This window comes from Doryrhamphus excisus, chromosome 1 (assembly GCF_030265055.1).
Source record: "Doryrhamphus excisus isolate RoL2022-K1 chromosome 1, RoL_Dexc_1.0, whole genome shotgun sequence".
NCBI lineage: Eukaryota > Metazoa > Chordata > Actinopteri > Syngnathiformes > Syngnathidae > Doryrhamphus > Doryrhamphus excisus.
Genome location: NC_080466.1, coordinates 42,510,936 through 42,538,931, shown reverse-complemented (window position 1 = coordinate 42,538,931; position 27,996 = coordinate 42,510,936). Strand labels below are relative to the sequence as shown.

General features: G+C 41.3%; 2 protein-coding genes across 4 annotated transcripts; one reads left to right on the top strand and one right to left on the bottom strand.

Moving 5' to 3' along the window:
* Positions 1–81: 81 nt before the first annotated feature.
* shq1 (SHQ1, H/ACA ribonucleoprotein assembly factor) lies at positions 82–19,992 on the bottom strand. 3 transcript variants are annotated; one of them, XM_058083136.1, is made up of 12 exons: positions 19,902–19,992; positions 19,251–19,418; positions 18,993–19,057; positions 17,587–17,715; positions 17,314–17,474; positions 17,106–17,218; positions 16,941–17,038; positions 12,802–12,959; positions 12,348–12,401; positions 10,843–10,966; positions 6,843–6,963; positions 82–822 (listed from the first exon to the last, which is right to left on the bottom strand). In XM_058083136.1, the coding sequence occupies exons 2-12, from the start codon at positions 19,391–19,393 to the stop codon at positions 213–215; spliced, it is 1,776 nt and encodes a 591-aa protein (XP_057939119.1). In that variant the 5' UTR covers positions 19,394–19,418; positions 19,902–19,992; the 3' UTR covers positions 82–212. The 3 variants fall into 3 exon arrangements, with proteins under 3 accessions (XP_057939119.1, XP_057939129.1, XP_057939108.1); XM_058083146.1 differs by lacking the exon at positions 19,902–19,992 and adding an exon at positions 19,735–19,888; XM_058083125.1 differs by lacking the exon at positions 19,902–19,992 and having other exon boundaries at positions 19,251–19,521.
* An 882-nt stretch (positions 19,993–20,874) lies between these two features.
* LOC131132280 (glucoside xylosyltransferase 2-like) lies at positions 20,875–27,621 on the top strand. Its single transcript, XM_058077771.1, has 7 exons — positions 20,875–21,145; positions 22,397–22,571; positions 23,951–24,082; positions 24,562–24,810; positions 24,955–25,078; positions 26,615–26,787; positions 27,234–27,621. The coding sequence occupies exons 1-7, from the start codon at positions 21,006–21,008 to the stop codon at positions 27,375–27,377; spliced, it is 1,137 nt and encodes a 378-aa protein (XP_057933754.1). The 5' UTR covers positions 20,875–21,005; the 3' UTR covers positions 27,378–27,621.
* Positions 27,622–27,996: the final 375 nt, after the last annotated feature.

Genomic DNA, 27,996 nt, shown 5'->3' with positions numbered 1-27,996 from the left:
AAAGTAAACATTTTTTTCAAAGTTTCAAAGTAAAAAAAAAAAAAAAAATATATATATATATATATATATATATATATATATATGAAATATTAATGAAGAAGGGCTGTGAAAGTACTCACTATAAATCCTAACGCAGCTACAAGAAGAACTCATGAAATGTAACTGCTGACTTACATCAAGGTTACATTTCAAAGCGGCTTTCAACAAGCGCATCACGAGATGTGAAGATCATCCTGCGTCTGAACGACGAGCAGAGGGTTTCTCTGCCGACTGGGCTCTAATAACAAAGCGCCGCTGCTGCCGCTCCCTTCTGCTGCCGCGCTCGCCTTTGCCTTTGCCGCCGCCGCGCCGCTTGGCTGCAAACATTTCCTCTCCGCTTCGGCACCGCTGCCGACGTCTTGAGCGATTCTCAGCTCCCCCAGCTCCTGGATCAGCGGTCGGGCGCCTCGGGAGGCTCGTGGGAGGACGTGGACTCGGCCGTCCGCAGACAAGCGCGTGACCGCGTGCTCCTGCGGGATGGCATAGGCGGGGGAGGTGTCCTGGGGCTGGAGGAGGCTGTCCTTGGGTGACCCTCCTCCCCCTCCTTTCCTGGCTTCAGACTTGTTGTCTTCTTCGCGAGAGCTGCCGTCACCGGAATCGCTGCTGTCAGTCCCTGAAGCACTCTCCGAGGCTCCATCCTCCTCCTCTTCCTCCTCCTCCTCCTCCTCCTCCCCAGCAACCATTGTGGCCGCCTCTTCCAGCTCTTCAATCTCAAGATCCAAGTCTTTTTTCTCTAGGGAGGCTTTTTGGAGAGCGGCCGCCACGGCTGACAACTTCTTAGACCTATGAGACACAGACACTTTACGAAGGGAGATGAAGAAGAAGCCCCTCCCTCCTCCGATGACATCATATGATTGATTAAATAGCAGAAAGAACTGCAGAGAGGGGTTTGTCCAAGAAGACCGGGACTGAGAAATGACTAAATGATACTTCTACATGCGGTAAACAATGCCATATAATTCTAAGTGACCTAAAGATGGAACTTTGACATCAAATTCAATAGTCTTTTTCACTGGTTTTTTTTTGGCCCCATGGCAGGTGATTAGCAGTCGCGCTCAATTAAATTAAAAACACAAATGGTGATTGCATATGGTGCTTTTTTTTGAACGATACAGTAAAGGGCAGGGGTGTCCAAACTTTTTCCAGCGAGGGCCACATCATAAAAAATGAAAGGATGCTAAAATGATATTTTGTCGCTGTGCTAACATGTTCAATGTGCTGCATGGGTGAAAACGTCTAGTTTGAACATTATGTCATTGGTTGCTCATATCATCTTGTACTTCGGTACGGGACAAAAAATTAAAAAAAAAAAAAAAAAAAAACTTAAACTATATTAGGAAAGCAGGAAGTGAACAAATGTAACAGTTACTGATTGTAAAAGTACCAGATGGAGGGGTAGGATTTAATAAGCTTTGCTTCTTCCTACTCCTTTTGGACATGTGGAACTGGGAACTGATTATGGGATGCACGTTCAAATGAAATAAAACCATTACCAACTATAGCGAGTATGTTTTACTACTCTAAACCAGTGAGTTTTACTCGATATTGAAATGTCAAATCCGGTTCAAATCGATTAGTACGATTGGTCAGGAGTCAAGTGGATATTTTTCAGCGTGCTTAGAAATGGTGCATTCAGCAATCTTGCGTGGGAGTCACACACACACACACAAAAAAAGACTTAAACTGAAAAAGACTAAAGTAAAACCAGAAAGAACGAAGGTATCCTCGCCTGGCGACTGTGGTATCAAGAAGTCTGAATGACGCTTGTTTGGAGAATCCAACAGCGAGAGGGGCTGCTGCAGAACAGCCACTTCAAATGGCTCTGTATTCTCTTACCCCCGTGGGAAGTCATTATTGAGTTAGCATTGGAGGGGCGAGCTTGTTTTCCCTCCCCCCTCTTCGGCTCTGTGGTGGGAGAGTCTTGGCCTGTGGTGAATACAAAGACCCCGTCCAAGAGGGGGAGGGATAACGTTCTCCACAATCCGGTCATTACTACACTGCTGTTGTGACGAGCCCTTCATTAAACTGAGAAGGGCTTGGAAAACTTCGAGGAAGACAAAGACGCCGCCATCTGCCAAAGTGTTTCAATGAAAATGGGATGAAAGTGTGTGTGTGTGTGTGTGCGGGGTTTGTGTGTACGGGTTCGATTCCAATCTAACATTCCTTTCATCGTTATTGCGCTCGTTGAAAGAAATCAGATTCCGCCTGTCTGTCAGATAAAGTTGTATTTGAGCACCGGATTTCCGGAGCGAAACCAATAAACGCGTCTTTCACTCCCTGGGAAATAAAAGCCAGAGCTCTGACTGAAAACTGGAACCGTCAGATTGACTGGAAGCCCAGTGGAGATCCAGATATGAGGAAAAACACAAGTCCTCGTGATGAAAGCACGTTTTCTACATTCAAGAGTGACTGTGCGACGCCGCTATTGCACGAATGCACCATGAGAGGTCTGACATACATGTCTGCTACGGAGGGAAAATATTACAAATGAGAATGACTAATGGGTATTTACATCACCAGAAACGTGGTGAAAATAAAAAATACTCACAGAGGTGTGCCCCATGAGTCCTTTTACGGTTTTACTTCTGTGCGTTACGAGCCAAGCCTCATTAGAAGAATGGCTGTGAACTGACGAGAAACCTCAATGAACGTGGCGGCCATGTGGATCAAGGCCAAATTCTAAGCCGTCTAATCGCTTCACGGGGACATTAGCTGGATTAGAAAAAGGCATATTCAATTGCTATTGACCAAACCACACTCAACTTTATTAACTGGTTCAATTCCAGACATTTTTCAAAAGACATTCTCTCAGTACCGCACATTTTGGACACCATTTGACGAAATCAACATGGAGCATACCAAGAGAAAGGTTACACTCTCATCTTTCATTACTTTTTTAGTAATGAGCAGCAGCAAAGTATCACTCTTTTACATGCCGAGCCTTTATAAAATGCACTATGCACTAAACTGCACCAAACATGAGCTCTTCTTTTGTGCACTTGCATCATCACCTCGTGTAACTGTCTTTGGTACTGAACCAGTTAATATTGAATCCTACTGTGCTGAAATTCAGTTATCACTGTTTGGTCTGGAACCAATTAACTGCAATATGCGAGGGATTATAAGGCATTCGCAAGACACAATCGAAGATACCGTGAATGATCATCAGTCCCGATTGAAAAATATTGAGAACCACTCCATTAGAGTCATATTGTCAAAAAACAAACGGTTTAACACTCTGTATGCATTTCTGTATCAAGTTAATTCAAGTCAATTAAGTCAATTATGCAGAAGTTAACAAAAACAAATATTAGTATTTTGCCACTGTACTACTTCATTCAATACCAAAGTATTTATACATTTTAATCAATCTGAACACCCAATCCCAACAACGTATTTATACGGCTTTTACTTTTTTGGGAGTAAGACACAAAAAAAGGCGATGATTTCACTTCAGATTATTTTTAATCCACACACAAGTGCATTTGATAAGAGTTCGGCAGCGACGGACCAATCACACATGACAGGAAGGAAGAAGTAGGAGAGTGTATAGCAGGGGTGGACAAACTACAGCCCAGGGGCCACATGCGGCCCGCCAAGCGTTTGAATCCGGGCCGCCAGTTGATTTTTTTGAAGTATTTCAACTTTTAACATACAAGCTAGCAACACGGCTTGCAAGTCGGATGTTTTATGAAAATAAAACTGTAAAATTAAATTTCATAATTTGAAAAAAGGGACACGAGAACATACAGCTGATAGGATAACACTTTTACGGATAAAATTAGACAAATAATTCAATGCGGACTGTTAGAATTATAAGCGTTAAATAGTATGCGTGTGTGTTAAATATATATTCTGGCCCCCCCGTTAACAATTTTGTTTGCTCAATGCGGTCCACGAGTCAAAAAGTTTGCCCACCCCTGGTATAGACTGAAGGTTGTGTATTTGGAAACTTTCGCAAAAGGTGATTTCGACGTAAAACAGCCGTCACAAAAGCAATATTTCTGTCAAAGTGAAAGTTATGCTTGAAATGTATCTTTCTGTTTTTTCCCCTTCTGTAGTCGGGAACTGATATTTTCCTGAAACCTACCTATGTTCTACTGCTGATTACTAAAGAACAGAAAAAGGTAGAAACAAACTTTTTTTCCTGATGAAAGACAAGAGTCTAATCTATCTTTTGGTGGGTTCCGTGTTCATGTAGCTATGGAACACAACAGCCTGGGTGCCTTCAAACATCGGTGAAAATGGTCTAAAACGGGCGGTACTGAATGAAGAGGTTGTCTTTTGAGAAATGGCTGGGATTGAACGAGTGCTTGACTTGGCAAATTCTGCATCACTCTCGCTGCAGGGTGGTTGCTGTCAAATGCAGCTTCCACTCATTGTGGTCATTTTAACTGGCGTGGTACTAACGATGCGCTAGTCTGATGAAACAGAGGTGGAAAAAAAACTAAAAAGGGGTTCTCCCAGTCCTTTATTATTATTATTTTTTTCCTTCACACTTTCTATTCATTCTTGCCGTTATGATGTGAAACTTTCTTGAAGCCATTTCCGACCATTTTCCGATGCTTTAGTGTCCTGTTTGTGTGCAAATTTCCCCACTGAGGGACGAATAAAAGGCATATCTTATCTTATCTTACACATACAGTATCTCGTCATGACAAAATAGAGGATGAAAAACAACATTATTTCGTGTTTGCTCTTAAAACTATTTGAAAATATCCCTACTACTTCATGTCCCTCATCTAATTGACAGACTGCTTTGTTTTAGTGTGCAATGATAGCAGAGCATGTATCGGGGGGCCTTGAAATTCAGTGTCCCTGCAGAGCTTTGAAAAACAAAAGCAATACACACGGTGCATTCAAATATTTATGTTCCATTCAAGGCCGTCAGAAGTTTCAAAATGTGTACGTAATACTAGCAGCAATTTGCTTTGGAGGCGCACTCCTGAAAGACACGGTGTTGCATCTTTGTTTTGTCTGCATGCCGGAGCGTGTGAGAGTAAGGGGGGTGGGGGGGGGGGGTGCCTGCCCTTTTGCTTAAATCACAGCGAAGTCTTTACGAGGTCGTAAATCTGAGACTGATGTCTCTGTGGTCACGGGGACTTTATGAGAAGAAATGCACGTGGGACCAAGAGGAAGATGAAATAAATCAACCCCCCCCCCCCCAGGCCTGCATATAACCGTTGATCACCGTGCCCCATCATTTGCCACTGATGGCGTTTTGCCTCATCTGCCAGGACTGACAAGACACACGGGTGGCACCGAGAGGGTATAAGATTACATCTCGTCTCTGCGTCGCACTCCAAAAGATGACTTACTTAGCAGAGACATGACACAAATCCTGCACGGGGGAATATCTCGCCGAGACGAAAACAATGGCTTGTGCAATATGTCATCAAACCTGTCAAGTCACACAAAAGGGCTGCGGCAACAAACGGCATTTTACAGCAAACGCCGAGCTGAAGTGCCTGCAGCTGTTGCAAACTTCCCAGCTGACAGAAACTATTAAAATGTTTGCGAAAGTAATAAATAACGATATAATAACGACACTAAGAATCTGTAAACCACGGCTTCGGTTCCACGGCTCGCACACATCAAACCACATGAGCATCATCTTCTCTTTGGAGTCCATTTTATGACTTTAAGTTTGTGTTTAAAATGTAGACAGTGCTTTTTATCGGCTTTCAGACACAACCTGAATGCAGCAAAGTCCGAACTAGCATCAAACATATTTAAGCGCCAGTACCAAACAAGTTGGCAGACGTGTTGACATATCGATCCAGTTGTTTTTTTTTTACCCGATTCTAGTCTGGAAGGAGGGTGCTCTCCAAGAAAGAATGTCATTGCTTTTCTGGTGTGCATAAGACCAAAGCGGCAGCACAATTGAACCACAAGTCAATGCTACGAGAAGGTGTGTTTATCTAATGATCAATGCTGGGTGTAGTAAGACTCGGCGTGTAAGGTCGAGCTGACATTTAGTTTCTCTTTCAAGCAGCAGAGACGACCGGAGGAGGAGCGGCCGGTGACAGAATGTTTCTCTGGCTACGAGACGGATTGGCTTTTTCAGCGAGCTGACAAGAGAAAGATGCAACACTTTTTAAAAACGTTCTGCTGTCTTCCTGATGCTCTTCCATCTTGGGAAGAAAGACACCCCATCGCCAATGAAACCATGGGCTGACTTCGAAGAGGAGAATTGCAGATCTTTTGGAAAAAGTGTCAAAATGAAAATGCAAAGGAGAGGGAAAAGTGGTAAAAACCTTGCAGACCTTCTTTTTAGTGTCTGCTTCTGGGCACTAAGCCTACAACATTACACACACTTTTCAACTTTTTTTTTTTTAAACAGACAAGCACACCACTTGGCTGAACTCCGACTAAAAGTAAAACAGTGCTCATTACTGAGTAATGCACTCGTAGGCTGAAATGTGAAATGTGTACGCGGTTTTAAAAAATGTGTCCAAATCCATAGCCTTCAGGGAGAGAGTGTTGATTTTGTAGTTTTTGGCCAGCGGTGCTGCACTCCGGCACATATGGACGTACGCGTAGTACTGAACACAGTGCATGGCCTGAAGCGTCTTCCTGCTTTAAGATTCACTGAAGGTACTACGTCACGTGGGACTGGCTGGTCTGGCATTCAATTGGCCTTCATCTCACGAGTGACTTGTCTAATCTTCTCCTCTGGAGTGTTAATGCTTGAAAAGAACTGAGAGGCACATCCCTTTGGCTCGGAAGGTAATTCTCGGAAGATGAAGATCTCGGGGGTTTATGTGTGTTTGTGTTTTATGACTGAGTGACGGCAAACTTACTTGATCCTCTGGATCCAGATGCAGTAGTCTGTGATGTACAGATCGTTGAGTATGTAAGCCGGGTCGTTCCGTCTGAAGATTTTGTGAATACCAAGCAGGCATTTGAGGACGCAGGCTTTCCCTACAGACATGCAAATAGGAACATCGTTATTTGTGACAACGCACGGCAGCTGCTGACAACACGCATCGGCAGCCTTGTAGCGCGTCTTGTGTACGTCAAAGAGCAGCGTCAGAGCAAAAGCCCATTAATCCAAGCGAGTCGTTGAATGCATGCCTTTTGACGAGTTTCTGGTCAAGAAATTGATTATATGTGAGACATGTAAAGAAAAGACAAAAGCTAAAGAAGGCTCTATATTTGGAATTCCATAATGCTCTTTAGCCTCTCTTTCTGGTTCCTTGGACCGCGTTGGTAATTGTAAAAATAAAATAAATGCAACATTTTACAAGAGCCGTGAATGAAAGTAGACAGTCTATAAAGCAATCCCTCATTTATCACGGTTTATTGGTAGGAGAAGCGATAGTGATAAGTGAATTTCCACAAAGTAGGATTCCTCATTAAACAGAATATTTTCACAACCTTCTAAGTAAATTTTTTTATAATATTAGATCAGGCCGTGTTCCACCACAAAACTGAATGATTTAGTAAAGTATTTTTTTTTTAAAACGTGAGCGTGCAAGATAACATAGTAAAAAATAAATTAGTACAGTAAACCTCGGATATATCGGATTCAATTGTTCCCACTGGTTTTGTCCGATATAAGCGAAATCTGTTATATGCGTATACCGGAAAATGTCCGTTTTACACATATATCGGATTTATATCCGGTATATGCGTAAATCGGATTTTATGCTGCAAACGCTGCAAATGACGTCGTATAGCAGCCTGTCACGATTCAGCGAATCGGAGCGCCACGATGCGGCCATCCGATATATGCGAGGGAAATTTAATGGAAATGCATTGGAACGGGACTGGAGATTTTGTCCGAAATAGGCGAAATCTGTTATAAAAAATCCGATATATGCAATGAATTTTTATTGGAAATGCATTACAGAAAAATCGGTTCTTTTTTATCTGTCCGTTGTGAGCGAATTTCCGATATATCCGAGTCCGATATATCCGAGGTTTACTGTACAATTAAAATATATTAAATATTTTTTCATTGTACTCTTAAAATTGTCATTTCCACTATCTGGAAAATTATTTTCGATGAATCGGTCAATCAAACGTCATTCAGACACTTATGGAATCCCAATATTTACATAACATTTTGCAAACTAACGACTATCGGTATGTCTAACCTCAACACCTACAACATGCATCACAATGACCATTTTCCCATCTGTCGGCCATTCTCTCTTTAAATACTGAAAGACAATTCTTCAACATGATTTCCAACCTGTATAAAATAGAGTTGTAACCCAAGTCCTCCAAAAAGGTCACATATGCAGGATTAATCATCTTCTTTGGGGGATTCTAACATATTTGTGCTTCGATTCAGAGGTCAAACTACCAGTGTACGGTTCCTTTCAATCCTGCATATAAATAGATTTCTGACAAAACCAACAATCTGCTGAGGGAAAGAGAAAATGCCCTTCTCAACCTCTGCAGAGCGGGGCGGCATTGTCCAAGACATTCCCGGCCAATCAAAATAAACAGAGCACTCGCAGCGAGGAAACCCTTAAACAAACATTTGGTTCTCATTTAAGCATGGGTTCATACGCAGGGAATCCTGCCCTCATCTGCAGACCGGGGTTGTGTGAAAAACGCAAAACAAAACACCTGCATCCTGGATTGTATTTCTTTTTACTGGGATTAACTCTGGTTAACTCCTAAATCAGTCACACTGTACGCTGAACACATGAAGGACATAAAATGCAGCACTACAACACTAAATACAAGAATGAAATGAAACCGTAAAACAAACCAAAAGCCAGGCATTGGCCACCTTCCCATGTCAATATTAACTCATTCAATCCCAAAAGACAACCCTTCGGTACCGGCCATTTTAGACCGATCTTTCAAGGCACACAGTATATTGTGTTCTAAGGCTACGGCAACATTGAACCAGCAGTAGAACACAGGTAAGTTTCAGGGAAATATCAGTTCCCAACTAAAAAGTAACTTGAAGCAACTTTCACGCAAATGTTTTGCTTTTCAGATAGCTCAAATGTCTAATCGACTATACCAACACAACAAAAGGGTTTATTTTACACCAAAATAATGTATTTATAAATAGTGTGTAACAACTGTACAATTTTCACATTTGGAACTATGGTAATGGTAATGGCTTTATTTCATTTGAACATGCATCAGATTACAATTGAGTGCATCCCATAATCAGTTCCCAGTTCCACGTGTCCAAAAGGAGTAGGAAGAAGCAAAGCTTATTAAATCCTACCCCTCCATCTGGTACTTTTACAATCAGTAACTGTTACATTTGTTCACTTCCTGCTTTCCTAATATGTTTTAAGTTTTTTTTTTTTTTTTTTTTTGGTCACATACCGAAGTACGAGGTGATATGACCACACAATGACATAATGGGTACCATAGCAACTGTCAATATAGAGATATATATAGCACATCATGACTGGAACTAACTACAGTATGTGTGTATGTGCGTACATGCTTTAAAAATTCCCTACAATGCATAAGCTTGTGCACGCTACACTCCTCCACGCTCTCACTTCCTCCTTCCTGTCATGTGATTTTTTTCATGTATGAACCGCTGAGCTCTTATCAAATGCCCTTCTGCCACCTTCTGGCCGTTTTTGTAATTGAAAATGTATTTGTGGAGCTTTGCGTCATCTTCTCTATATGCCTTTTGCGCAAAAAAAAACCATACAAAGACGCATAATTACGTTGTTGGGATTGGGCATCCAGGTTATGAAAAAATACATCTTCGGTATCGAATGAGTTAAGACTCGGGATACTGTAGCATTGCAAGATTTATTTTTCATAAAAGAAAACCTGCTTAGGCTGCCACTCATACTTGCGATGTATGAATCATGTGTGTAATTATTGGTGGCTAAATCCAGGCTGAGTATGATTGTGTAGAAGAGGGTTTGAGGCAGTACTGCGATTTGCTGGCTGAGTGTGAACAAGGCTTGTCACGACAGTGAGAGCACTTTCAAGGTAAGAGTGAAAGTGAGGGGAAAAGTGAGACCAGCTGCTGTTCCGCTGCCTTTCCTGAGCAAACCTCCATTCCGACCTAATGAGGCGCAGAAATGTTAATCAGGGGTTTAAAAGGCCTTTAATTTGCCGTCATTTACCGGCATTAACATCATCATAGACCGCATAATCTTAGCCAGTGTATGTTTACACTGTTGTTCCATCTGACTAGAGATTCAAGATTAAGGTTATCTTTGACATATTAAAGCCAACAATCCATTATTGGCTAATCCACATTTTGAGCTCCCGCTCCCCCGCACCCCCGCCTCCAGGAAATAAAAGCGGGCTACTGTCCCGCTTAGCAGGATGAATATAATGCATAATGCATTGAAGGTCAACCAAACATTAAGTCAGTGTTTGGCAAGTCTCCAGTCTTTAGCCCAAGTCTCGAGTAAAGACGTGAAGTCGAGTCTCAAGTCAACACAGGACGGGTGTCATAGACCTGACATTTTTGAGTCATAAGTCACAAGTCATAAACAGTGTCACCCAAATAAAATGCAATTTTGATTATGTAATAAATTACGGTATTCATGTTTACAAATAATATGAATACATTAACAAGTGTGACAAGAAGTCACAAAAAAGGGTGAACAGTCGGGGAACAGAAATGTAACACCCTCATTGTTTGAATACTTAGAATGGGGCCACAACATTAATAAAGTATTTTCAAGTCATCAGACTTAAGTCTGAGTCATGTCAAATTGCAAGTCTTAGATTATATTGAGTCATATATCGAGTCAAAAGTCATCAAAATTTTTGGTGAAGTCCAACCTCTGGTACCAGGGACTAAAAGTCGATGGGCATTAGGTGGTAAGGGGCCTGAAGACTCACCTGAATGCATCATTGAAGCTGTATCACGAATGGCAGCCGACACCAAGGCAAAGTGGCGGTAGAGCGGATAGCACAAAACCCTTCTTCCAAATGACACCAGGACCTCTTGTAAGCAGCTGTAAGTCTGAGGGACAGAGGAGAGACGGTCTCACACGCGTCTCCTTCACAAAAACCACATCAAGATGCAAAGAGCAGTTAACACCGATTTAACCAGACACTCCTGCTGTAGGGTTTTTATCTTCTTTTTTTTTTCCTACCTTGGCTCTGATTGGTGTTCATCCAAGTCAGCGGTGTGCAAATTACTTTTAACAACACCCTCTTTTTTTTTTTATAGAGCTTACAAAATAGGTGCTTCAAAAGCGTACTGCTCCTGCACTGGACTGTTAATTGCTGTTTGACTTTAACCACCGCATCCATACTAAGATCGCTATAGTAACAGTTGCAGAGCCAGGGGATTATTATTATTATATTAGTATCCCCTGTATCATTGTATCATTCTCCTTCATCCAGTCCAGTCCTATCAGGGCACATTGCAAGCTTGCACTTTGGTACAAGCAGAGATCATGCTCCCCCCCCCCCCTAGTTTGATTAGCAGGAGTGCAAATAAGGTTGGATGCTTCAGGCGGGGAACTCAGTTACACCAACACAGTCGGCTGAGGACAAGCAGGGAGGAGGGGCCGCGAGGCAAAAAGGGGGGGGGGGGAAGCACAAGATGTGGAGGAGAAACAGAACACGAGCGCATATAAACATCACATGGGGAGAAGTGGGCGTTACGCTGAGTTTGGTATGGGCTTTGAGGCGCTCGGGACGGCAGTCAGAGATTAGGAAAATGTGACTGGCAGATGAGCATCCAAACAGTTGCAGGTTCTCTAAGGTCTGTCGTCACAGCACTGGCTCGCTCTGTAGTCTATGGAAAAAAAAACTCCAAGTCCGTCTCACTGTCGCATGGGTATGCGAGGAACTATCCCAACTGACTTAAGGCGAGAGGCGGGGTCGACCCGGGATTGGCCGCCAGCCTACCGCAGGGCACATATGGACAAACAACCACTCACATTCATTCTTGTGGACAATTTAGAGTTGCCAATTTTTAATGGGGATCAAATACTTAGTCGTTCCTCGTTTTCTGGTTCCAGACGTGACCGCAATAAATTCATTTCCACAATATGATAAAGATTATAACAACAATGATAATAATGATAATAATATTACAATGAAAATAATAACAGGGGAAACAAGACAGTGGCATGAACATGATTATATCCTGCAAAAAGGGGTAGGCATTTATAAGCTTTTGCTTCTACTCCTACTCCTTTTGGGCTTGGGATCAGATAGTTGAATACAAATGTAAATAATGGAAAGTTATATTTTGATTGATGTAAGAAATGCACTGTAATGATTCACATATTTGCCCAAATAAAAGGGAGAAAAAAAAATATATATATAGGATTCAATGTAAATAAATGGAAAAGTCAGGGACACATATCTTCTTTTCAGGCTGAACTCACCTCCAGCCAACATAGCGTGCCGCTGAGTTTTCGGATCGTCCACGGTGCCTCCACCTGATTAAAGAAGACAGTAAATGTCAAATTTCAGTACATAAAATAATATCCAATAAAGCAGATCCCTAATATACTGCATCTCAGAAGGGACATTAGCCCCAAAGGAAAATGCTTCCACCTTCACATATGACAGGAGGGATGTTGTTGTCTTCTCTACCTCCAAACACAATAAGTCAAGTTAATGCCGAAGAGCTCAATTTTAGTTTCATCTGACCACTCGGCCTTAAAGGAGTGACACCTCGGAGCCTTGACTGAGCTCTTGGATATGGCGGTAATCTCTAAAAGCCGTGAATGAAATAGAATCAGGGCGGAAAGGATTTGAGAAGAAAGCACTGTGGCATCCAAAGCCAAGTCCTTCTCAGGAGGAGTTGCCTCTTCGCACATAAACGCCGTCGCTTACATTGTCGTCTCCCTCCGTGGAGCGCACTTCATAGGAGTAAGCCAGCAAGACGTCCACCAGGCTCAGCCACACTTGGTGGCGTGAGGTCTTGTCGAGGAGGTACGATCGGTTGGTGAATTTTCTCAGCTGCTCCTTCTCTTCATCGTTGAACGATATGGCTGCATGACAACATCGCAGACAGTTAAAGCAGAAATATGGATTTTGTTATGAAAACAAGAAATCTTACTTGCATAACGTTAAATGTTCACTTCATTTGTCATTTGTAATAATTGTCTCATCATTTTTTGCATGTAAAACTATAATCATCATCAATAAAATGTGTTTCTATGGGAAAATTTAAAGTCTGTTTTGGTTTGAGTCAGACCTTCTGTTAACCAAGGCATCGGTGTACTTTGATATTACCTCGATAAACGAGGGTTACTGTATATGGTATTCATGGCAAATGGTCGTCACCTCACATACTGACTGGTTTTCGGACCTCCTCCACCCTCCAATAAAGTTAAACGTCACATTTTGAAGAGGCCTTTTATTGTGGCCAACCTAAGGCACACCTGTATGCACCCGTGAGATGAATGAATTATGATTTATGAAGATTTAGACAGATGTGTCATCAATATTTCAGTGAGATTGGTGAACATGGAAAACATTGGTGATCTTTGAGTTCACCTCATGAAAAATGGAAGAATAAACAAACGTGTTGCATTTACATTTTTCTAGAGTCTATATAAATAGAAGGTGAGTAAAGCAAAATGCTGAAATTGTTGATATTGTGGCGTTTGTACGGATCTAAGCAAACAGATCCTTGTGACTTCAATGCATTTTGTGATAAATGCTGCAGCAGAAATTGAGCAACGGAGCAGTCTTGACAGCTTCACTGTCTTAACCGCCACAATTCGTTTTCATGCGTCTCCGGCGTGGACGCCATCCATTCCAAATGGCCATATATTCAAAGCATACAGGGCTTCAAACTGATTGGAAAATTAATTTTCCGACTAATTCGTTCAGTTGGAGAAGCAGTCTGCCTTATCGCTGCTCTCCACTCCACGAGTCCAGATGGTGTGGTAGCATCCGGTAAATACGCTACGGCAAAGTACAGCTCAGGGTTTGAGAAATGTTCCTGTAAAATAAACAAGGGCCAAAATGTGACCTTGGAAAGGCAAGTATAGTGAATGTAAATGAGGCCGTGTCAACTTTAACACGACATAGACGTCAATGTTAAAAACAATGAATAGTGTAATGGTTGCCTAAATGTGGTTAAAGGTCAGTGTTTTCAAAGTGGCATCTAAATCTAGCCATAACAAGCTTGAACGGGTAAGTGAGAGGCCAAGCTGTCGGGTGCATTTAGTCTGGAGGAGTATATGAATGCGGGCCTCCGGAGGACAGCTGGGGCCTGTCAGTGTGCTGGCCCTGACACCCAACAACACAAAGGGCCCACTTTCTACTTCATTAGTACTTGTGTCTGCATCCATATGTCAGGTGACATATATATCAGGCATTGCACAAGTGAAACGGGGATGCTTATTATTGCTTAAACCACAATTATCTTTTATCAGAAGTACACTAATCTTACATTTGTCAATCATGCCCAAAATGTATATTAATGATCGGTATTAGACCTTGAAATTGGGCAAATACGGTATGTGACTTCATAGTATACAAATATATACTCCCATGGTACAGGGGCTATTATTGATCCCACTCTATAAGAGGTTACAGTATTATTACTTCTGGTGGAGTGATACATCCTCTGTTTTTTAAGTCTCTGTGTGGAGTTTGAATGCAGGCATGGATTTTCTCAGGGTACTCTGGTAGGTTTACCGACACCTACTTCACACAGTTGCCTGGAGCAATTTGCCATAAGTTTTAAGTACATCCAACATTTTTTTTAGAGTGCGTGACGAACACTTAAGTCATAAATGTGCTTTCAAATTCTGATGACAAGCTATTAGTCAAACCGATGTTCTTTAGACTCAGCTGAGCCTTTTGCCATTCAAGCCGTTACTTTTAATCTGGCTCATTTATCTCCACTTGGGTTACTAAACTGAGCTCCTCGGTACGGAATGCCGAAGGAGTCTGTAGCATAGGTCCCTCATCGGGCTACGGGGGACTGTAAACGTTCATGTGGGCTAAACTCGGGACTGCTTATTATGGCTTTTTCATTGCTGGCTGGGAGTGTAGTGCGTTCACGATAGAGGAATCAGAGACCCCTGACACATCTGGAATGGCAACATCCTTTGATAATCTGTTTAATCTAAATCCTCCCTCCGCACTACATTTAAGCCACGTGCCTGCTTAAACCATACGGGAATTAGCAGGCTGTGAAACGAGCTGGATGGTAAAATTAAAGACGCTCTTGGCTCTCGCTGATGCATTCACAAGCCAGCTCATAAAACGCTGAGGAAAGAAATGAAGCCGGGATGCTCGAGCTACCTCGGAGCTCATATCTGTCTTAGTTAATGAGCAATTGATTTTTTAGATGGATGGGAAGCGATTATAAAAGCGCTTCTAACTTTTGAATAAAAGCAGGATACGGGAAATCTATAATCCCCTTTGGCACTGTCGCAGTGACACCGGGGAGATGTCTTTCTTTAAACGTGCCAGAAGGTAACAGAGTGAACCAGTGATTGAGTGAGGTCCAAGTTCAATCCCTCATAAAAAGGCAAGTGTCACTGCTGCTAAAGTGCCCTAGGGCAATGTAGCTTTATAGCAGACAAGCAGAGCTTTGACCCTCCTCAGGAGGAAGCCCGCAAGAAAACCGGTGTGTCCTTTGGGCATGAGAACAATGTCGGCGCTCCGCTGAAACAAACCCCCACCAGCATCACCGATCCGACAATATTATTTCATTGTCGGGAAAAAAAAAGCGCTTCATTTGACAATTAACCGACAATGCACGAACATGAACGCTCTCTCGGGTATCTGCTTCTTCATGACACCTTCTGGCAGCCAACAGTGGATCAGGTCATTAAAACACCTTCTGATGTATTTACAGTTTCATTAGGAAGCAAAAAGACCGTCAAGGACTTAAGGACTGATAATAAAAATCACATCTATGGTCAAGTCTTATTAAGTCCACATTTTATATTGAGTCCACATTACTGGCCTCTATTGTTTTACTATAAAAACTACTTTTTAGTTTACGTCTCCACACCCAGGTTGCTGCCAAGGCGACGTAATGCGTTTGCGGGAAGACTTTCTTGGTGTTAGCGCTTCATGCAACGCCAACTGCCTCTCTATGAGAAAGGCCGGGGACTGATGCCGAGTCTGACGACAGAGGAAGCGGCGCACCCTCAAAGTATTACAGTATTTTGCCTGTTTATTGTTATTACGATAACTTGCCTTTCAAGATAAAATGTCTGTTCTTGGTCTCTGATTTGATAAATTTCCCCCAGAAATACGACTTATCGTTCAGTGTGCAACTTATACTCAAGGAAAATGCACTACAGTAAACCTCGGATATATCGGATTCAATTGTTCCCACTGGTTTTGTCCGATATAAGTGAAATCCGTTATATGCGTATACCGGAAAATGTCCGTTTTACACATATATCGGATTTATATCCGGTATATGCGTAAATCGGATTTTATCCGTTATAAAAAGGCACTTCCTTGAATATGTTTCCAATGTACCTGGACGCGCAGGCAACGCTGCAAACGCTGCAAATGACGTCGTATAGCGGCGCCACGATGCGGTCATCCGATATATGCGAGGGAAATTTAATGGAAATGCATTGGAACGGGACTGGAGATTTTGTCCGAAATAGGCAAAATCCGTTATAAAAAATCCGACATATGCAATGAATTTTTATTGGAAATGTATTACAGAAAAATTGGTTCTTTTTTATCTGTCCGTTGTGAGCGAATTTCCGATATATCCGAGTCCGATATATCCGAGGTTTACTGTAGTTGTGCTTTTTTGTGCGTATTACCACCATGCATATACCAGGCAAAAATACTATCACCACACCAGTATTACTGTTCTGTTGACTTCCTCTTTAAAAGAACTTTGATGGCGACATCCTGCTTGGCCAGTGTGTATATTATTATATGTTGAACTGCTACAATCACCATAAAAAAACAATACAATACCACAGAAGCATCACTTTTTAAGATTATTAATAATTCATGACATTTGTACATACCAGACTCTCCTTCACGCTCAGGTGAAGGGCTACATTTTGTCCACCACGGTTTGAATTTCAGCAGTCTCTTGATCTCATCATCTTCAAACAGATCAGCTCTGCAAGGAGACATGTAGCGTCAGCATACGGCAAAGAAAGTAACCCATATTGATCAAATAAACTGACAGGTAGTGATCGGGGGAGAAGGCCGAGGCCTCTGTGCTCAGTCGCTCCTGCCTCCTCTCGGCTATGGTCGTTCCATCGGGGTTCTTGACATCTATCACATCACTGAGTTCTTCCTGTCCAAAGAATGGTCACAGCCGATATTTAATGGAATCGTTTAACCGACCCGCTTTGAGGGGACACTTAAGGTGCTTTTATTCATGGCTCTCACCTGTAATCTGGCAAACACTCCAGACCTCTGATTGCCAAAGCCATATTTCTGAAGGCCTCTTAGCTCCTCTTCAGAGCCCTCGACGTAAACCTCCTGCTCAATCTGCCAGTCAAAGTCTTCTTCATCTTCCCCTTCATTAGTGCCCACACTTTCACTGCCGGCTTAAAAAAAAAAAAAAAAAGAAAAAATCAAACACACACTCAAGGCTTTGAGCTATTTTTGATCATCTTGTTAGAAAAACAACAGCGGTTGATCTGGGAGTAAATGAAATACCTGCGCTGATGTCCTCTAATAAAGGTTTTGCTGAGCGGCACCCTTTGGGAGCAAGGAGACTCGTCAACATTTGGAGGCCTTCAAAGTGTTCTCCAAGTGTTTCTTTGGGGATCTGCACGGTGAAGAGACCTGCGGAAGGATAGTGCATACTGAAGTGCTTCTATGAATATAACACACATGTGCATACTTACAACCTGTAAATTAAAAAGGGGCTATATTATGGAAAAAAATGTTTAATTTCTTGGATACACATTAGGTTCTCTGCGGTGCCTGAGTATAAAATAAAAGTATTTTCTTTAAAAGTTGTACTTTTTAGATAAATATTGCTTCCAAACTCCTCCAGATGATGCTATAGTGCAAAGGTTTGGAGTCGTCTGAACTCTTTATCGCCAAGCCATTCCATTTACACTAATTACATTTGGCTCGGCTCCAGTATATAAAAGCACAGTCGATAACTGGTGGAAATTACTAATGCTCCGAGTTACTAACAGAAATGAAAGTCAGGCATAACGGTGGTGATGTATTGGAAGAAATAACAAGGTGCCAATAACCATTGACGTGTTTTGTTTCCTGATGTGCTAAAAGGAAAAACGATGATGTTCCAGACAGGCAGCATGAAGTTTATAATTGGTTCATTAAAAATCATTGCAGTCACCTTTTAAAGAGGGCAAAAAAAATCACAACCAACATAATAATTAATTTAGCTTGATTGGTTGAAATGCTGCCGAAAGAGGTCTCAAAAGAGCAATCACTGACTCAGCGTCTTGCATCTGGAGGTCCGAAAACATCACTTAAATATTGCAGTTGTGTCACATTATCGTTAGTTTATTATGTTTATGCTCTTCATTATGGAGGACCAAACCTGCCAAAATAATCGTCATGTCGATCAACCAATAGGCGAACAGTTCAACCCAAGACACACTTAGGACCGCCCCCTCATTTGAATAGTTTTTCCTTCTGCATTTCAAGCTGACATTGTCTGCAGCATGAAATAAATACATATGAGAGCAGAGTGCTTTTATTTATTTATTGATATGTAATTCTATTCATATATTTATTTTTGTATTTATTTCTACATTTATTTTTGTATTTATTTTTAATTTTTGAATCTTGTTTTTTATTTTTGTATTTATTTTTGCTTTTATTTATTTATGTATATATTTTTTATTTTTGTTTTTATTTCCATTTATATTTATTTTTGTGTATTTATTTTTTTGATTTTTTTTTCATTTTTGTTTTTATTTTCACTTTTATTTATTTATTTATTATTTTGGCAGTTTTGGTCCTCCATACTTCATCTCCAGTTAATGCTTGAAACAATCTTTTTGACTGCAAATGCAGCTTGTGTAAACGCTCAAATAAACGTAAGATGTATTATTCAGTAAAACTGAAGCCTTATTACATACCTTTATCAATGTCAAACGTGGCTTTTTCTCTGCCATCTTCCACGACCCTCCCTGGAAGTGTTAACCTGAAAATGAAAACAGACACACACAGATGTTTATCTTATAATTCCACTTGCATTTCCAGTCATGCAAACCATCATTACACGCCTCATAATTAGTATAAAATACCTGCTTCCGCTTCCTTTTGCTATGCAAAGCAACTTAATGTGGAGGATCATAGACATACTGTATGTTTGACTTGAATGTAGATGAACTTACCTCAGAAAGTATGGTTTGGCATAGAATTTCACATCTGTTCCTTCTATATAGAGGTCAAATTCTGATGTTCTGGTGTAGGGAACCCGTATGGAAAGGATCAGGTACACAGGATCCTGGCTCAAGTCAAACATAGGAGTTATCATTGTGACTATGTTTTTGGATGTCCGCCTGCAAAATAAATGAGAGCAAAACTACTTCAAATAAAGACTTTGTTCAGGTGCTCCATTGAAGAATCACACCCCTGCAGACTACAGTGCGCCCGTGTGGTTGCCTGTAAAAAAACAACGTCAGGGCGTTCCGATTGTAAAAGTCCAATATTTTTTTAAGCAACTAAGTCATTTTGTGAATGTACATGCAAGCCGAACTCAATAGCAGCCCCTGAAATGTGACATAATTGTGAAGATGTGTTACCAGATGAATGCATTGGCCGTTTGTTTGCTCGGCGAACCTGACTTGACAATTTTCACATGGAAGATTTGTTTACCCTGGCCACGTTGACGAGCGTATGAGGACGTTAGCGAAACGCAAAGCAGTCAGCGCACTTTTAACATTGTTCCCGTTTCATCCCACGCATCGGCCATAAAACATGTCGACCAGTCTCGGACTGTCAACTATATAAGTTTCAGTTCAACACAAGATTTGTGCACTTACCAGAAACAAGCCTCACACGCAGCTCTAAGAGGAGGCGGCCATTTTGTTACCGTAATGCACAGTTTAAATAGTAAGCAACAAAATGCAAAAATAAAGTACCGTAAATGGAGGGTTGTTTTTAACTTGAATCTGCCCGCATATTCAGTACATTAATAATAACTATATTACCTGGCTCCAAATATCAACCAAGTTAATTTAGAATACACACGTTCATAGTTTTCGGTAATGTTATTTGCATTAATATGTTTTTTTCACAAACCTTAACGACATAAGCATCTGTTATAGTTAATAATCAAATAAAAACTATGAATTTTCATTGCTGTTTATTTCAGTATACTATATGGACAAAAGTAGTCCGACACCTTGCCATAACATCAGTGTGCAGTTACACATTATTGTGCCAAATCACTTAATTAGTCCAAAAATTTCATTTATGTATAACTGCTCATGTGCGACGTACTTTAAGACTTAGAACAGTTATCAGACGACGCATTATTTTTTATAAAATATCGCAAAGAAATGAGACTTCCCTAATGTGATTGGCAGTAAGGGTTGCCACACTAGACTGAAGTGTCAAAAATCTTTGTGCAGTTGTTTTAGATGATTTACGGTAAGGCTGGGGAAGCCACGCCCCAACTGTGTAATCCTCTCAGGGCCGCCACAAGCGCCTCTCAACAAACTCACCACTTCCGGGGAGTTGTTCCAATAAAGACGATCTATGCTCTTATTGGCTGTCCTTGCCTAATGAAGTTGAAGTTAGTGTTATTTTCACAAAAGACAAAAAATAAACATTTTGCATAGTAATAAAAGTACCATTGATTTAAAACGTTTTTTTGACTTGAATTTTGCAAGACAGGTTGCCTAGCAACCTTAACAAGCAAGTACCAGCCAGCACACAAGAACACACCCACAAACCAGTTAAACGCTAACACATCTCATCCCATCACATTCTGATCCAGTCAGAAAGGAGTAACGCCCCTGCGTAGGAGGGCCTCAAGGATGGTATAACAGAATAGCCACTTCCTATTTGGGGGACTTCCTGCATCCGACTTTGAGGGCCGAGGACCACCACCATCTTCCAGACAATATTTCACTCAAAGATCGATGTCGAGAATTCATCCAAAGTCTCTCTCAGGATGCAGAGTCATCGGAAAGTGCTGGAAAGTTGTCGGGATCGCCGTAGTTTGCGGATTTGTCTTGTTTGTGTACTTGTGGGGAGGCAAAAGAAATGATGAAACCTGGGGGTAAGTCACCGTTGATGCACAACACTGCTGTTGGGGATGTCATACAACTTCGGGTCAAAAAATAACAATTTAAGGCAAAGAAATGGGAATAATTTAAAGTAGTGGATACATTCAATCAAACTACTAATTACTACTATTTACTAAAAGGTTACAAAAAATTGCAAACTCGTAAAAACAAGTATTTACTCTACTAATGACTCCACTCACATTTACATGGTTTTACCGTTTTTGGGAGGGGCTGGATGTCCGTGTAACGGTAGCATAACAGTAATTCCCCTGAGCTAGTGGCCAGCCGCCAAACAAATACAAGGGAAGAAGAACAAGTTTGAAGACTATTGAAGTGCGAACCTCCCTCCCCGGCTGAATACTTGGTATCACCCGACCCGCTTCCTCGCCCTAATGTTTACTATTTGCTGTATGTTTGGTATGAGAAAGAGCACTAAAAGGTGGACAGACAATTTTTCAGTGTTGGTTGACACAGACAGCTAATTTAAAAAATGAAAAAAATGCTAAGCAAAAAGAGGTAAATACTCATATAGTTAAGTTGGTGATGTACCGTGTGGGGCCAATGTCAGGTTTGCTGACTTTGCTGTTGGCTGGCATCCTTCCTAATTCAACTACATTTCTCGGTTGAGTGACCGTTTTCCATATCAAATATCTTGATCAAATAGAGACATACGCACAAGCAACCTTTATCCAGGCATTTCTACATTGTATATGCAGCAGAGTTTCTGCTGTGGTTGGAGAGGTAACCATGGCGATGACAGACGCTCCTTCACATCAAATGACGTACCAGTCCTGCTGCAGCAGGGTGGCTGACGGAGAAGGGAGAGAAGTGTAGAACAGCTTCATGTTGGGAATCTTGACATCCATCCATCCATCCATCCGTCCATTTTCTATGCCGCAGCCTGGGGGCCTTGTGGCTGTTCTTTTATTGACCGGCAGTAGAATATAGAAATTTAAACAAGCAGTGAGCAGGGATTTTCCAAGAATAAATTCAAATATTGTAATCTTAATGCTTAAAAAGTCATAATTTAATGAGAATATTATGAAGAAAAATGTCATTTTCATTAGAAGAAATCGAAATACTAATGAAAAATTATATATTTTTAAGTTGTAATATTTTAAGAAACAAAAAAGCAAAATACAATCATTTTTATGTTTGGGAATAAGTTATAATGTTACAGGAATAAGGGCAAAATATTATGGAAATAATATAATTCCTGTCTTTTTTCCCTCCGTGTGTTGTAGTAATTGCCAAGGAAATCCAGGAGACGAGGCAACAATGCACTTGGCGTTGGTGGCGTGTGGAAATCGTCTGGAGGAGGTTATAACTGTCATCAAATCGGCTGTCCTGTTTAGCATCGGGAAGATCAAGTTTCACATTTTGGCTGAAGACCACTTGACCCCCCAGTTAAAGAAAATGGTAGGATGCCTTCAGGCCGCTGATACTTAAATAGACCATTTCTCTCAGTTGTGGCTGAGCAAAGAGCTTGGGGAAAAAGGCAAATTGTTATTGGATAATATTGGATATATATTGGATAATAATGTCTCTATAGCTGGGTTAATATGGAGGTCACAACATGTAAATGGAGCATTGTTGGCATTTTTTTGATATCGGGGACTCTCCAAGATGTGCATTGTCTGTGAAAAACTGCCAACAAGAGATGGCTATCACTCGGAATACTCGGAAAAAGCAAAGATGCGTGTTCTTGTCTCACATCGGGATTGTGGATTCACTTCAATTTGTTTGCACAGCGCCAAATCCCAACAGGAGTTGCCTCACGGAAATGAAAAAAGACCCAACTGAAACCTCACATTAGCAAGCACTTGGCGATGGAGGCAAGGAAAAACTCCCTCTGGGGGAAGAAATCTTGAACAGAACTCAGGTGTCCACTTCAGGGGCCTTGAGATCTCATCTCGATGTCCTCATGGCCTCATGGACTGTGACCTTGAGTGTTTAGTGGGACGGTCTGAAGCTTCTGGGATGAGACTCAGCACCTCCAAATCCGAGAAAATGGTTCTCAGTCGGAAAAGAGTGGATTGCTCCCTCCGGGTTGGGAATGAAGTCCTGCCCCAGGTGGAGGAATTCAAATATTTCAGGGTAGTGGACTGTCGTGGTACCTATGTTCCTACCATTATTAGAGTCATGAGCTTTGGGTCGTGACCAAAAGAACGAGATCGCTGATACAAGCGACTTTCTTCCATGAGGTGGCTGCACTCACCCTAAGAGAGGAACCCGGTAATCCGGGACGGGGCTCGGAGTAGAACCACTGCATCTAGTCTGGTCGCCTTCTGGATGCCTCCCTGGGGACGAAGTGTCCTTACAGTGGCACTGGAGGAGGTGGCTGGAGACCGGGAAGAGACTGCTGCCCCCACGACCCCGGTCCCGGATAAGTGGAGAAAAATGTATGAAATATTCATGCAGCAACGTGGTGTTTGTGCACCGTCAGTTCAAGTCTTGCGTTCCTGAACAAAGAACATGGACACAGGAAGTGAACTAAGAAATACGGCACTTTTCTTTGTTCTTTTATTTATAAGATCATTCGTGAGCTCAGAGGCCTGCACTCAAGTGGACCATACAGCCTGGATTACATTAAAGCAAATTGATGGGGTTGAGGTCAGGGCTCAGGTTTGAAGTCATCCAACCGTGCCTTTGTGGAGCTGATGGGGATTAGTCACGCAATTAGGACGCATAAATCAGATGACTGATATGCAGAGGTGCATTCGGATGTCATATCAAAATACCGGTAACAATTGAGCAGTAAATGTACATATGACTTAAAGAAGATGCTTCTCTTCCAGATGAGCGAGTGGCCTTGCTTTATCAGAGCTAAGTTCCAGTTTGACTTCTACCCCATCACCTTTCCGGAGCAGAACAACCAATTATGGAGAAAGCTTTTCAGGCTCTGCTCAGCTCAGAGACTCTTCATCCCTGTAAGGCTTTTTTTTTTTACTGCCTTTCCCTTATTTTATTGCAGTGCTTCATAAGTTTATGAATGATCTGCAGCATTAACTTGACAGGTGAATCTTCTCATGGGATTCAGTCCAGTTATTTAATCAAGTGCAAAGCCGCGCTGTGTATTGATTTTGTCTTGTCGGCTGGTGTTTATTGTGATAACAGCACCATGTAATAACCAATATATTGCAGGGCAGACAAATCAGAAGTGTTTTTCTTATGTGAGTCAATCAATAATCTCATTATTGATGTTATTTATCAAGTCTTTAATCATTGTTTTGTGGCCATGAATAGTGATGATGCTGCTTCCCTGTGTTTGTAAAAAAAAAACAAAAAAAAACGCAGCTCCATTACCTAGACGATTGAGTTTTGCCGCACCATTTCATTAGTGACTTATATTGATCCTTTCTAACGTAATTTTGTATCAAAAGTTTCATCATCAGTATTCCTGTTACAGAGCATCCTCTACGACGTAGACTCATTGCTGTACGTGGACACCGACGTGGTGTTTCTCCGGCCTGTGGATGACATCTGGGGTCTGCTGAAGTCCTTCAACAGCACCCAGCTGGCAGCAATCGGCGTGGAACCCAACATCCCCTTTGGCTGGTACAGTTCCTCTGCACGTCACCCTTTCTACGGCGTCTCAGGACTCAACACCGGTGTCATGCTGATGAATCTGACACGGCTCCGCCGCACCATGTTGAAGGTCAGACCAAAATGCTGTCAAATGTCGGAAGTGAGGTATGATTTGGTGTGATTTTGGCGTTTTGACAGCCACTTCCAAATTGCAACTCTGGATTTGCTTTTATTCAAAAGCAGCTTGTGTGAGCGAATGCTGTTTGTATTTCAGAACGATCTGAATGCCTACGGCATGTTCTGGGAGGACCTTGCCCACCCACTATATCAGAAGTACAAAAACGACATCCAATGGGGAGAGCAGGACATCATCAACATTATCTTCCACTATAACCCAGGTAGGCGACATCACTAACAAAATGCCTTTGTAACATTTTCTTTGTAATATTTATTTGATCTTCATCAGATTTATTTTTATATTAGATTAGATTAGATTAGATTCAACTTTATTGTTATTGCTCATGTCACTGGTACAGGGCAACAAAATGCAGTTAGCATCCAACCAGAAGTGCAATTTTATAAGTACATTAGTAGTAAGTATGGACAGATCTATGTAAATAAAACTATACAGGCTATGACTATGATACAGTGAGAATATGTACAGGGGTATAAATGACTATAATATGGCTATTGTAGATTATACAGATTATAAACAGTATGGATATGACAATATATAATAACAGTAATATGTACAGTATTGCAGTGAAGTGACTAGAGTAGAGTATGGTTATTGCGGATTATATAAATTATAAACAGTATGATCAATGAATCAACAAGATAGTATATGTATATGTACAATATTGTATATAATATATTCTTACTATTACCGTATTTTCCGGACTATAAGTCGCACTTTTTTATAGGTTGGCTGTTCCTGCGACACCTTTTCTGTTCATGTTTATTTTTTTATGTAGCTGAATAACCATTGTGTTAGCATATCTTATTCAGCCTGTTCTCTATTTTTTATTAATGTTAGAACTTGTCTTCCAAGAGGATGTAATGTTTTGGTCAAGTAGTTTGTTAAATAAATTACCCGCAAAAAATGCGACTTATGTATGTTTTTTTGTACTTAGTTATGCATTTTTGTCCTTGTGCGACTTATACTCCGGAGCGACTTATAGACCAGAAAATATAGTACATGCTCCTTTTTTCGGTTTTATATGGTACTACATCTGATTCTCCTTACTCAGCATTTTCCTCACTAATACAAGAAGAGACTTTTGGACTGCATTCATTCATTCATTCATTTTCTACCGCTTTTCCTCACGAGGGTCGCGGGGGGTGCTGGAGCCTATCCCAGCTGTCCTCGGGCGTAAGGCGGGGTACACCCTAGACTGGTCGCCAGGGCACATATAGACAAACAACCATTCACACTCACATTCATACCCACGGACAATCTGGAGTCGCCAATCAACCATGTTTTTGGAATGTGGGAGGAAACCGGAGTACCCGGAGAAAACCCACGCATGCACGGGGAGAACATGCAAACTCCACACAGAGATGCCCGAGGGTGGAATTGAACCCTGGTCTCCTAGCTGTGAGGTCTGTGCGCTAACCCCTAGACCACCGTGCCGACCACTTTTGGACTGCAACGTCATAAATTCCAAACAACGGAATGCCCGACAATGCTATTGAGCTAGCCGACCACCACCCACTCGGGATTGATTGAACCATCTAATTTCCGGTGTATACAGTACTCGGAAGCTCGGAAATGTGCTCATCTCCCAATTCATTTTTTATGCTTGTTTTTCTACACTTTTAAAATAACGAATAACAGACTTATCATATTTATTTCATTTTCCTAATTTTACATTCCAAATATGTTGTCTATTCTTTGAAACACTGCATATAATACTGTATGTGTTTGTTTCTAGAGCACGTATATGCCCTTCCTTGCCAGTGGAATTACATGTCAGATCACTGTACATATGGCAGCCACTGTCAAGGAGCCCAAGAGGAGGGTGTGTCCATCCTCCATGGCAACCGTGGAGTGTTTCATGGTAACCGGCTGCCAGTCTTCCAAATAGTTTATGAAGCCATACGTGATGTAAGTATACTGAATTTAGATTTATTGTTAAAAAGCATTTTTGCATTGGGAGTACTGTAGTATATCATGGCAAGTTTAGAGTTTTACCTGATTAGAGTGGAAAAGGTGGAGGTGGATGTATATGTTCAAGTTAAAGGCCATGGTAATTTATTCTCTATTTGTTGGGTTTATTAAGCTGCGGCGGCGTCTGAGGAAGTTATGTACAGTGTTACCTCGTTTATCGTGGGAATAGGCTCCCAAAATAGCCCGCAGTAAGTGAAATCTGCCAAGTAGCCAACTTTTATTTTATTTTTTTTTTACAATTACTGCATATGTTTTAAGGCTGTAAAACCTCTCACATAATTACTGTATACGTTTTAAGGATGTAAATCCTCTCACCATACACTTTGTACACTTTTCTTAGGCATTAATATTTTCTCTTTTTTTTTTTTTTAATTCTCCTGCAGTTCCCGTTTGAGGACAAGACGTTGCAGTCACTGTTCTATCCGATGCAGACCGAATTGTTAAAGACCGTCAACGAGCCGTGTGGTCAGATTTATCAAGTTTTCCTCAAGCAGATAGAAAAAAGAACAACACAATCTGACATATGATGGAACGGACTTCCTGTTTAATGTGACGAGGACCAAGGACTGCTGTAGTGGACCGGTATACGGGTCGGCCCACACACCTTGGAATGAACTGGTGGCACTGGTGAAAGGAATGGGCTCTCCTCCTTTCCATAGTCACTTTTGCACTCATGTTATCAAAATATATGTGTGTTTGTTGTTTGTGTTTGTTGCAAGGGGAGATGAGTGAGTGGGACAGGAAGTGACATCATGGTTGAGAGTTACTGTAATTGGGTCATAGCTTCAACAGTAGCTCATTTTCATTGTTATTGTGGTGCCTTTTGTGTGATAATCCAAAGCTGCAATAAAAGCCTTTTTGCTCCAGCGATCATGTCTGGTGCTTGTGTGTCTAAAAATTACAGTAACATTACTCAAACTAGTGTAAAATATATTTGTATACTCATTACCGGCCTTGCCTACTGGATTAAAAGCCACAGTTAAGATATAAAATTAATTTGGCATAATAAATAGGGTCATTAAAGGGTCACTGACATTTTAATTTTTTTCTTAAATATGTTTTATTTTTTAAAGAAAACATGAAGGTGAAAGTAACCTCGGATGCTCATTTATCATTTTCATTTATGACAATGTACACAGCTCTTTG